The sequence below is a fragment of the Prionailurus viverrinus genome, chromosome C2 (assembly GCF_022837055.1).
Source record: "Prionailurus viverrinus isolate Anna chromosome C2, UM_Priviv_1.0, whole genome shotgun sequence".
In the NCBI taxonomy this organism is placed as follows: Eukaryota; Metazoa; Chordata; class Mammalia; order Carnivora; family Felidae; genus Prionailurus; species Prionailurus viverrinus.
The window spans coordinates 84,091,346-84,103,963 of NC_062569.1; the positions used below are offsets into that span (position 1 = coordinate 84,091,346).

General features: G+C 38.9%; 1 protein-coding gene across 2 annotated transcripts in view; it reads left to right on the forward strand.

Moving 5' to 3' along the window:
- Positions 1-12,618, forward strand: part of LOC125175770 (phospholipase A and acyltransferase 1) — a 76,261-nt gene that overhangs the window by 2,106 nt on the left and 61,537 nt on the right. For both annotated transcript variants that reach the window (XM_047876602.1, XM_047876601.1), the window contains exons 2-3: positions 6,220-6,358; positions 11,820-12,088. In XM_047876602.1, the coding sequence (XP_047732558.1) occupies positions 6,220-6,358; positions 11,820-12,088 (408 nt within the window). The remainder of the gene's footprint in view (positions 1-6,219; positions 6,359-11,819; positions 12,089-12,618) is intronic.

Genomic DNA, 12,618 nt, shown 5'->3' on the forward strand with positions numbered 1-12,618 from the left:
ACTTACTACCTTTGTGACTTTAGGCCTGATGGTTAACTCATCAGTCTCAGTTTCCTTATCTATAAAATGGTGATCATAATAATTAGCTCACAGTTGTTACCTGGTCCAACAGTGTTCAAAAAAGGGCCACAGATGTGTCAGCAATGGAGGCAATGCAGTAAGAGTGGGATTAGGAACCTGGTCTTCGAGGTAGGCTTATCTGAGTCCTGGCCCTTTTCCCCTGTGTGACTTTGGGTAAGTTCCTGAGCTGCTGTAAACATCATATGCCTCATCTGTAAAATGGGGGAAATAATTATCTCTACTTCATGGTGTTGATTTGAGGATCACGCCTTGTACAGTTCCTGGGAAATAGAATGAGAGAACATTAGAGCTTATAAGGGACCTTACAAGGCCTTCTTACTCTAACTATTGTCCCCTCCCACCACCACCATGGAAATGTTATTTTCATCAACCCTTACTGTATTTAAACATTCCCAGTGACAGCCTGCTATCTGCACAAGGTACTCTATTCCATTGTTGGATCACTTTCAAAGAAGTTTTCCTTATGCACAGCTAAAATCTGCCTCAATATAACTTCCACATATTTATCCTCTTCTATGTTCTATATTAAAAAAAGCATTGGTCTGTTTTTTTTAATGTGTATGTTTTTAGGCAATTGTAGATTTACATGCAATTGTAAGAAATACGACAGAGAGCCCTTGTATCTTTAGCCAGTTTCCCCCAATAGTAACAGCGTGCAAAACTATAGTATAATATCACAGACAGGTTATTGAAATTGGCATGATCCGGATGAAAACATTTCCATCATCTCTAGAATCTCTCAGGTTGTCCTTTTATACCCACACCTACTTCCGTCTCACCACTTTTTTAACCCTTAGCAACAACTATTTGTTCTCTATTTCTATAATTTTGTCATCTCGAGAATGTTCTATAAAAAGAATCATAGAGTATGAAACATTTTGGCATTGGCGTTTTTCACTCAGCCTATTTATCTGGGATTCCTTCAGGTTGCTGAATGTATCAATAGTTTGTTGCTTTTTATTCCCTAGTAGTATTCCATGGTATGGCTATACCACAATTTATTTACACCTTGAAGGTCACCTGGGCTATTTCCAGTTTTTGACTATTGTGAATAAGCTGCTCTAAATTCTCACATACAGGTTTTTGTGTAAATATAAGTCTTTATTGTCTTCAGTCTCTGGGGTACGTGTCCGGGAGTACAATCGCTGGATTGTATGGTAGTTAACAAGTTTTTAAAGAAATCGCTGCATTGCTTCAAGAGTGGCTATACCATTTTATATTCTCACCAGAAAATGGGTGATACACTTAGTGTGCATCCTTGCCAGAATTTTCTGTTGTCACTATTTTTTATTTTAGCGCTTGTGATAAGTGTGGAGTGTTATCCCATTGTGGTTTTAATCTGCACTTCCCAAGTGGTTAATGGTGTTTAACATGGCTTACTTGACATCTGTGTCATTTCTTTGGTGAAACGTCTTTGTGTCTTTTGAACATGCTCTAATTGTATTCTTTGCTCTTTTACTCTTGAGTTTTGAGAGTTCTTTACGTGTTCTCAATACTAGTCCTTTCTCAGATATGTGTTTTGCAAATCTTTTCTCCCATTTTATAGCTTGTCTTTTTGAGCTTTTAACAGGATATTTTGCAGTGCAAAAGGTTTAAACTTTGAGGATGTCAATTTGTCAGTTTTTTTTTTTCTTTTATGGGTAGTACTTTTTGTATCAAGACTAAGAACTCTTTGTCTCCTCTAGATTCTGGGGGGTTTTTCCTATGTGCTCCCCCCACCTCTGTGTTTTATAGATTTACATTTAATTCCATGATCTGTTTTGAAATATTTTTTGTATAAGATGTGAGACTTATGTGGAGGTTTTAGTTTAGTTTTTTTTTTTGCAATGAATATTCAATTGCTCTGGCAATTATTTTTTAATTTTTTAAAATGTTTTATTTATTTTTGAGACAGAGAGAGACAGAGCATGAGCAGGGGAGGGGCAGAGAGAGAGCAAGACACAGAATCCGAAGCAGCTCCAGGCTCTGAGCTGTCAGCACAGAGCCCGACGTGGGCTCACAAACCATGAGATCATGACCTGAGCCGAAGTCGGACACTCAACTGACTGAGCCACCCAGGAACCCCTGCTCTGGCAACTATTGAAAATCTTTTGTAAAATAGTATATGACCTTTGACAAGTCAAATTACCTGCCTGTTTCTATTTCTTCTGTCTTGAAAATGAGGGGCTTCTGCTAGAACTAGATGGGTGTTATTCAAGCTCCATTCCTAGAATTTCTGGGGCCCCAGAAAACCTCAGAAGCAGCCGCAGTGAGGAGCAGATGGGGCTCTCATGCTCTTTCCTGACTTCGTCAAGGGCAGAGCTACTTTTATGTTTTATATTTTTGTGGGCCCATCTGATATTTGGTTTAATTCAGGGCTCTGATGCTAAAAACAAATTTGGAGAGCAGTGGATTAGATAATGTCTAAAGTACTTTTCTGCAGTAAATTGCTGCGATTCTAAGCACTTGGTGTGGGCACTCACTTTCCCCTTCTTCCCTTAGTTTCTTGAGTGGTACCTCACAAGAAATATTTTCCTTGTTATCTTGTCATCCTTCATTATAAATAGGATAGGCTTCAGGAAATCAATTAGCTTACATTTCATAAATCAGTTTGCAAACAATATGCCAGAATGGAAAATGTGTTAAATATATTAAAAGTGGGCAGTGGAATTACCCATTCCACAACATTATTGTGGCTGAAAGGCTAAGGAACCAAAATCACACAAAAGCCATGAACCACTGTGGCAACATGTACAAAGAGCCACTGCTGTTTTACCGTCCACCTGTCTAGCTCTGGCCAGTTCACAAAGCACTTGTGACAGCTTTTAGCCCGTCCATTTGAGGTTACTTGCCACAACCTTTTGAGATAAACTGATATTCTTATACGTGCCTGCAAGGTGGAGAAACTGATGCAAAATATGTCAGTCAGAGAAAGACAAATAGCGTATGATTTCACTCGTATGTGGAATTGAAGACAGAAAACAAATGGTCATGGGGGGAGAAAGAGAGAGACAAACCAAGAAACAGACTCAACTATAGAGAAAAAGCTGACTGTTACCACAGGGGGATGAGTGAACTAGGTGATGGGGATTAAGAACACACTTGTCATGATGAGCAACGGGTGAGGTATGGAAGTGCTGAATCACTAAACTGTGCACCTGAAACTAATACTACGTTGGATGTTAACTAACTGGAATTTAATTTTTTTTAATGTTTATTTCCGAGACAGAGAGAGACAGAGCATGAGTGGGGGAGGGGCAGAGAGAGAGGGAGACAGATTCCAAAGCAGGCTCCAGGCTCTGAGCTGTCAGCAGCTCCAGGCTCTGAGCTGTCAGCCCGACGCAGGGCTCAAACTCACAGACCGTGAGATCATGACCTGAGCCAAAGTCGGATGCCCAACCGACTGAGCCACGCAGGCGCCCCTAACTAACTGGAATTAAAAAAAAAAAAAAACAGGAAACTGTGACACAGACATTTTGCCCAACTATTGCTATTTTTTTATAGCAAACAGACGACCTGAGACAAGAGCTCACATCTTTAACACCCGTTGCCATTATTCCCGCTCTGTATTTATAATATAAATGGTCCCTGACTCAGCGATGGTTTGGTTTATGATTTTTTTTTTTTACTTAAAATGGTGCAAAACTAATATGCATTCAGTAGAAACCATACTTTGAATTTTGACTTTGGATCTTTTCCCGGGCTAGTGATACATCCAATCCTGTCTCCGGCTGCTGGGGCAGTGGTGCTGAGCTGTAGCAACTACAACTGATATGCTTAGAACCATTTTGTACCCTTATAGCCATACAACCACATTTTTCATTTTCAGTACAGTTCTCCATACATTACATGAGATGTTCAATACTTTATTATAAAACAGGCTTTGTGATGATTTTGCCAACTGTAGGCTAACATAAGTGCTCTGAGCATGTATAAGGTAGGTTAAGCTAAGCTAAGCTGTTTGGTAGGTTAGGTGAATTAAATGCATTTTGACCTATGATATTTTCAACTAACGATGGGTTTATTGTGATGTAACCCCAACATAAGTGATCTGTATGAAGCTTTCAATGGGTATTTTCCAAAAGTTGGCATTAGCTACTATATACTTTTTTCTATACAATGGAATGATAACCTAAGTAGTGGTAGGTTTTAAAGAAGTTAAATAGGGTTAATTGCAATAGTGCATTTGAAAAAAAAAAGTTATACTACAAAGTGCTCTCTGTTCAAAGGGTGATTATTATTGTAAGCTTGGCTAGGTCGCTGAATTCTAGTAAGCAGCTGTGTGTGCTTGCTGCATCCCATTCATGGGAAATGTGTTTGTTTATTTCATAGTATATTATCTATTTTTCCTTTTGGTGCCCATGTGGCCAAATTCTGAACCCCATATTAATAAGACTCAAACATATTTGAGAGAGTGGTTAGACTTAATGGTTCCTATAAAGTTGTTTTAATAGTTATTTTTCAACAGATGGACAGCATACATTTGGCCAGATTCCTGTGACAGTGTGGTGATTGAAGTTTTCCACAGATGGCATACAGATACTTGGGAAAACACCCTTCCAATATTAAGTGTTGTAAAAAAAGACTTTTAGGGTGCCAGCAAAATGATAGTCTGTATTCCCAAGTCCTTAGCCTGTGCTATTATGAATATAATTTAGATGGTTTGGAAATTTCCCTTTCTGGCACTTGGATTTGTTTTGTAATTGAGAGTACATATCTACATTAGAGTGAGAGATGATGAGAAACTCTGCTGTCAATTAGAGATTCAACATGGATATAGCACTAAATCTCCTTTTGAGTATTGATGAATGTCTGTAACTTCTGCCTGCTGAGTCATTCTACTCCCGTCATACATATGTAGAAAATGTAACCTTTCATAAAAATCGACCATCAGAGACTTATATGTTCTTTTTGAAAAATAGTGACTTAGGGGCGCCTGGGTGGCGCAGTCAGTTAAGCGTCCGACTTCAGCCAGGTCACGATCTCGTGGTCCGTGAGTTCAAGCCCCGCGTCAGGCTCTGGGCTGATGGCTCAGAGCCTGGAGCCTTTTCCGATTCTGTGTCTCCCTCTCTCTCTGCCCCTCCCCCGTTCATGCTCTGTCTCTGTCCCAAAAATAAATAAACGTTGAAAAAAAAATTTAAAAAAAAATAGTGACTTAAAATGAAAAAAAAAAACCCACCAAGCTTAGAATTTTCAGACATATTCATCAACATGACGAACTCCCCAACCTTCCAAGTTGTCTCACTTCTACGGTGGCCACCTTAACACTGTTTCTGGAATCAGTAAGTCAGGAATCAGGCAGTAAATGGGGCAGTAGGGGAGGGGTGGAAATCTGTGTGGATATTTGTGGTTGTCACATGACAAAGAGCATTTACTGATATTTAGTGGGTAGAGACTGAAGTACCTAGATTGCACAGCAGTTTGGCACAAGGAATAAATGTCCCGTGTATTACAGTATGACTGAATATGTGACTGGCCACTCCTCTGAGTCTGGAACTTCTTTCTGCTTAAGTTAAATGAGAGAGTAAGTTTTGCAATACAAGGTATTTTTTCCACGTAATATCAGTGTCAGTCCTCCCATACCTTGTTCTTTGATTTTACTTATTTGAGAGGCTGAAAGGCTTCTCATCTTCTGCCACTGACTGTTGACTCTTTCATGCTACGTAAGTGCACACTTATGGACACTTTATTGTATCTTTTTGTATAGTCATGGACCGACTATTTACATAAGTAAAATACGTACTATTGTAAATTTACTTCCCCTTTCTGCTCCAATAGGGCACCATATTACTATTTTTGAAATGTTGTATATGGGTAAATCATATTATCTATGAATATCTGGATTTAAAGAGAGAACTATAAGATGCTGATTATCGTAAAGGAGCCCTGGGGTTGATCAGGATGAGAAGCATTGCTACAGAAAATTAAACAATTAGCAGAAAAATTCTTTCCCACTTGTTTTTTCACTTTTGCACACATAATTCAGTGTTGGAATCATACAAAGAATGATCATACAAAGGACAGTGGTGTGAGTTTAAGTCTTTAATAAGGAATGCAATCCCAATAAATTCTGTATCCTTATACTTCTGTGGAGGTCTTAAACTGACTTTCTTTTGGCAAGTCATGTCAGCTAGATTGCCTTTGTGTCTGTCATTGCAGATGGCGTTTAATGATTGCTTTAGTTTGAGCTATCCTGGTAACCCCCAGCCGGGGGACTTGATTGAAGTGTTTCGTTCTGGCTATCAGCACTGGGCACTGTACCTGGGTGATGGTTATGTTATCAACATAGCACCTCTAGGTAAGTTTTGTTTCCCGCAACTCCTGGAGGTTTTGAACTCTCTTGTTATAAGAAGGAATCATGAATGAAATCATAAAAAAAAAAAAGAAATAAAATGTAGAAAGTAGATAAATCTATCTGAAATAGGTTTAATGAAGGACATAGTAAGACCAAAGTGGCTTTGGCTAAATCACAAAGACCAATTAACATTAAAATGTTAACCAATTAACATTAGAATCCAGTAAAATCTCTGGATTTAAAAAACATAATTAAAAAGGAAATAATCCACTGGGGAGAATATTGCTCACAAACATAAGCGTCAGTGTCTTTACCTATCACACAAATCATTTCAGTTTGTTCAACATCTATTTATAGATTACCCAGTATGTGCCAAAGGCTATTCTAGATGCTGGGGATACATATACAGCAAAATCCCAACAAACATATGGGTAAAGAACTACGAACAGTATGTAGAAGAAGAAAAGCACAAGTCAATACCCATCTTTAAAGGGACTGGTCTAGGAATTGTACAACAGAATAACACATTTTATGCCTATCACATTAGCAAACATTTAAAAGTGATAACAGTCAGTGTTGATAAGGGTATAATGAAACCAAAGCAAGGATATTGTTGAAAGAAATGAAAGTTGATATCATTCATGAAAACAATTTAATATGGCACAAAAACAGACACATAGACCAATGGAACAGAATAGAAACCCCAGAACTAGACCCGCAAACGTATGGCCAACTAATCTTTGACAAAGCAGGAAAGAATATCCAATGGAAGAAAGACAGTCTCTTTAACAAATGGTGCTGGGAGAAGTGGACAGCAACATGCAGAAGATTGAAACTGGACCACTTTCTCACACCATTCACAAAAATAAACTCAAAATGGATAAAGGACCTGAATGGGAGACAGGAAACCATCAAACCCTAGAGGAGAAAGCAGGAAAAGACCTCTCTGACCTCAGTCGTAGACCTCAGTAATTTCTTACTTGACACATCCCCAAAGGCAAGGGAATTAAAAACAAAAATGAACTACTGGGACCTTATAAAAATAAAAAGCTTCTGCACAGCAAAGGAAACAACCAACAAAACTAAAAGGCAACCAACGGAATGGGAAAAGATATTTGCAAATGACATATCGGACAAAGGGCTAGTATCCAAAATCTATAAAGAGCTCACCAAACTCCACACCCGAAAAGCAAATAACCCAGTGAAGAAATGGGCAGAAAACATGAATAGATACTTCTCTAAAGAAAACATCCGGGTGGCCAACAGGCACATGAAAAGATGCTCAACGTCGCTCCTCATCAGGGAAATACAAATCAAAACCACACTCAGATATCACCTCACGCCAGTCAGAGTGGCCAAAATGAACAAATCAGAAGACTATAGATGCTGGAGAGGATATGGAGAAATGGGAACCCTCTTGCACTGTTGGTGGGAATGCAAATTGGTGCAGCCGCTCTGGAAAACTGTGGAGGTTCCTCAAAAAATTAAAAATAGACCTACCCTATGACCCAGCAGTAGCACTGCTAGGAATTTACCCAAGGGATACAGGAGTACTGATGCATAGGGGCACTTGTACCCCAATGTTCATAGCAGCACTCTCAACAATAGCCAAATTATGGAAAGAGCCTAAATGTCCATCAACTGATGAATGCATAAAGAAATTGTGGTTTATATACACAATGGAGTACTACGTGGCAATGAGAAAGAATGAAATATGGCCCTTTGTAGCAACATGGATGGAACTGGAGAGTGTGATGCTAAGTGAAATAAGCCATACAGAGAAAGACAGAAGGTTTCACTCTTCTGTGGATCCTGAGAAACTTAACAGAAACCCATGGGGGAGGGGAAGGAAAAAAAAAAAAGAGGTTAGAGTGGAAGAGACCCAAAGCATAAGAGACTCTTAAAAACTGTGAACAAACTGAGGGTTGATGGGGGGTGGGAGGGAGGGGAGGGTGGGTGATGGGTATCGAGGAGGGCACCTTCGATGAGTACTGGGTGTTGTATGGAAGTGCTTCGATGAGCACTTGGGATGAGACTGGGTGTTGTATGGAAAACAATTTGGCAATAAACTTCATATATTGAAAAAAAAAAGAAAACAATTTAATAGTGTGTATGAAGAGTCTTAAAAGAGTTCCTATGCTCTGACCCTGTAATTTTACTTCTCTGAGTCTATTCTTCAGAAGTATTTATAAAGATGTAGAATAACATTCAGCATAAAGGTATTCACTTCTATCTCATAACAGTTTAAAAAACAAGCAATGGCAGAATAACAAATGATGGTGAGGATGTGGAGAAAAGAGAATCTTCCTGCACTGTCAGTGGGAATATAAATTGGTGTAGCCATTGTGGAAAACAGTATGATATTTCCACAGAAAATTAAAATTTCCTCAAAAAATACCAATGATCCAATAATTCCACTATTGGATATTTACCCAAAGAAAGTGAAAACACTAATTCGAAAAGATGTATGTACCCCCATGTTTATTGCAGCATTATTTACAAGGGCCAAGATAAGGAAGCAACCTAGGTGTCCACTGAGAGATGAATGGATAAAGAAGATGTAATATATATACTCGCACACACACACACACATGCACACACACACAAATATATATATACATAATAAATTATGTATATGTATATACACATACATATATACATAATATGTAATATATATATAATGGAATGTTAGCCATAAAAAAGAATGAGATCTTTGCATTTGCCTTAACATAGATGGATCTAGATGGTATTATGCTGTGGGAAATAAGATAAAGACAAATACCATGTGATTTCACTTCTATGTGGAATCTAAAAAAAAAAAACACCAAAACCCACAAAATCACAAATGAACAAACAAACCAGAAACAGACTCACAAATACAGAGAGCAAATGGGTGGTTGCCAGAGGGGAGGGGAGGGATAGGTGAAATATGTGAAGGGGATGAAGAGGTTAAAAAAAAAAAAAAAGAAGCCAACAATGGCTTAGATTCAATAGTAGACTAGTTAAGTGAATTAGGACTTTGTCACAGAATATTGACAGAATTCTTTGGTTGCAAGTAACAGAAACAAACAAAAGTTAGCATAAGCAAAAAGGCAAATTCATTGCTTCACTGAGGAAAACTACAAAAAGGATAAAGACGGTTGGTGCTGGCTTCAAGGATGCCTGGATGTAGGGGTATAAGCATGAGTATCAAGACTCACATCTGCATTTCCTTTCCAAGTATTGTCTTAATTCTCCCAGACTATGCCTCTCTAGGAGACTGAACTGATAGTCATCAACATCCTTAGGCTCTCATTCTTATAGTCTTGTGATCTAATAAGAGAGGGTCAATCCCTGCCTGTTGCAGTTAGAAATAGCATGGAGAACAATCTAATTTGGGCGAGTGTGGATCCCATGCCCATCACTGCACCATCGTTGTGCCCTGGAGAAGGAGATACTGTGATTAGCCCACACAAAATCATTTCCAGAAAGAAAGAGGCAGAGGTGGGATGGGGTGCTAGATAAGCCAAAACAATAGCTATTTAACGGCCCTTAAAAATCATATTTCTGGACATGCTTAATTGCTTGAGAAATAATCTTGCATGATATTTACTTGAAAAAAATCTAGATTAAAAATGCAGTGTGTCATATTATACCTACTTTGCAAAGAAATAATATATACCCATGTGAATGCACACATAGGCATGCTTCAATATACATGTGTTAATAAAAGACATAATAAAAGGATATGATAATATTATCAAAATAATAACATGATTATGGTTGGGCAGATAATGGGTGATTAAATTTACACATTTATGTTGTTTTTTTATATATTTCCTAAATATTTAGAAATAAGCACAAATTAATTCATTTTTTAAGAAAAAAAATGTATGCAAATAACAAGTAGCCTGGAGATTTTTTTTTCTTCAAGTTACGTTTAGAAAGAAGTTTTAATAACCTTGGTCTTACTATCTTGGAGATGTCTGAGAATTTTTAATGTAGTGACTTTTGCAACATCTTGAGATATTTGCCTCTTGTTCTAGAATATTGGAAATGGAAATGGCAAATAAAGTGACATTTACGATACATACCCATTAGTTTCTGCAGAGTCTAGTGATTAACAGTAAGCAATGCTGCAATATCTCTGCAGTTTGCACGTCCGGAAAACAATAAGAGATTTTTCTGCTCTTCCCTTATTTTCATGTGTTAAGCTCCATTTTAACATGGTTCTAGTACTGAGCTCTGATCCTGTAGACTGAAACGCAGTTTTCTGGTTCTATTGTTAACTACTCAGGTGGTATTTTGCAAGCCAGTTTACCTCTCTAAGCTTCAGTGTCCTCCTCTCTAAATTGATAGCATCAGACTAGTGTAAATAAAACTTTAGTAATTCTAACTAGGAGACCTCTGCTCTAAGGACTTGTACAAGAACTTCCAATGTGTAAGATATTAACTGGAAATGCTGCTTGAAGGAAAAGGAACTTGGAAGGTAGGAAAAAAAGGGAGTGGAAAAGAAAGCTAGCTTTTAGTTATTACAAAAAGGAAGACTCTCTACACACCGGTTACATGGAGACTCTCTGTCTCATGATTGACTTGAACACATAGCCAAGCATAGCAGTCTTGGGCAGATGGAGAGGGACCAGGGCCAGGTGTTAGAGCTGAACACTGAGCAATCATCTGTCCAACCTCAGATGCTGGCAGTAGCAGACCAGGAGACAAAGGTGTCTAGCAGTCTAGGCAACTGTTTGCCAACTGAGGCCGTTAAAAGGGAGTTGCAGGGGTGGGACATGTAACAGGTGGGTGTGGCATTGCATGGGGCTGCATCTGGTGGACAGGGCCTACTAGGTTAGATTCAGTTTCAGGACTTAGTTTCTTGGCCTAAAGGAACTGGCAAGATAAAAGCAGGGCCCCAGCTTGACCCCAGCTGACCCCTTGGAGGGGTTTCAAATTGGAACCAAATTGAAGCCAAGTTGAAAGAACAAGTGTAAAAAGGAGAGAAAGGGGTAAGGAGCACACTTAGACAACAAGGACGAGCTTATCAATCACAATGCACACAGCTGAGGCCCAAAGAGAGTAGTTGGGAAGGGTTCAGATGCTGAAAAAAAGCATATTTTATGGGAAAAAAAAGGAAACAATGGTTTTATCTGTACTATGTTAGGAACACATACCAAGATCTCTAATAATAATGCCAATTGATAGAGAACTTGTTCTCCAAGAATGGGTAGTTTTCTCACTCAATTTTCTCTACGGGCAGATACAGGTTTCTCTTCTATTTTCCCTCATACAGTATGAAGTGTCATTGATAAACTACCAAGTGAGTTATTAAGCCTGGTATGATTAAGTAGCTTCTGGTTTGGTGCTAAGTTGGGAACCGAGCTGGGTTCAGTGACTCCATCACTTCCAAACATGTGGCATTGCAATACTCTGGCATTGGGGTTCTCTGAGCTGGGTCACCACATCTTGCTAACCAGAATTCTCCTTATAGAGGATGGCATTCCTGCAGCATTTACAAGCGCCAAGTCTATATTTAGCAGGAAGGCCCTGGTGAAGATGCAGCCCCTGAAGGATGTCGTGGGAAACGACACATACAGAATAAACAATAAATATGATGAAACTTATCCTCCTCTCCCCATGGAGGAAGTCATGCAGCGGTCAGAGATTGTTATTGGACAGGAGGTGGATTATGACATACTTGTCAACAACTGTGAGCATTTTGTGACTTTGCTTCGCTATGGAGAAGGAGTTTCAGAGCAGGTGAGTTTTCTTTAGAAGACATAGAAGTTTCTTACCTTGGGAAAATAAGCACTACTGACTATAAGATTCTCAGGCCTAAAACAAAATGAAAAGAATGGAGAAAAGGTGAGAATCCTGAAGGATAAGGACAGGAATTGAGGTGTCCAAGATCAGGTAGCAGTTATGACCACATTAATGCGTGAACGTGGACATTTTGAATTTGGGGCTGGAAGGAGCTTGAAGCCGAATCAAGACCATAGCTTTTCTGTCAGTCCTGTTGCATTCTGTCCTTCAGGGTTCCTTCCTTCTGTTTTTCTGCCATACAGCAGCCTCACATGCTGAAAGGGACATTCTGAAAAGAATGTTGAAATATTTAAATGGAAGTTCATTTGCCAGAAATAGAGATGGTAACTCTGAGATTCTTCTCCATTACCTGACTGAGAGAGGCCAGCTAATGACAGACATGTTTCGGTGGCTTTGAAAATTGTTCCTGTCTCCTTGCAATGCTAGTTTCAGAGGAATCTTGTGCTTTTAAGCAGATCCTTGGATTG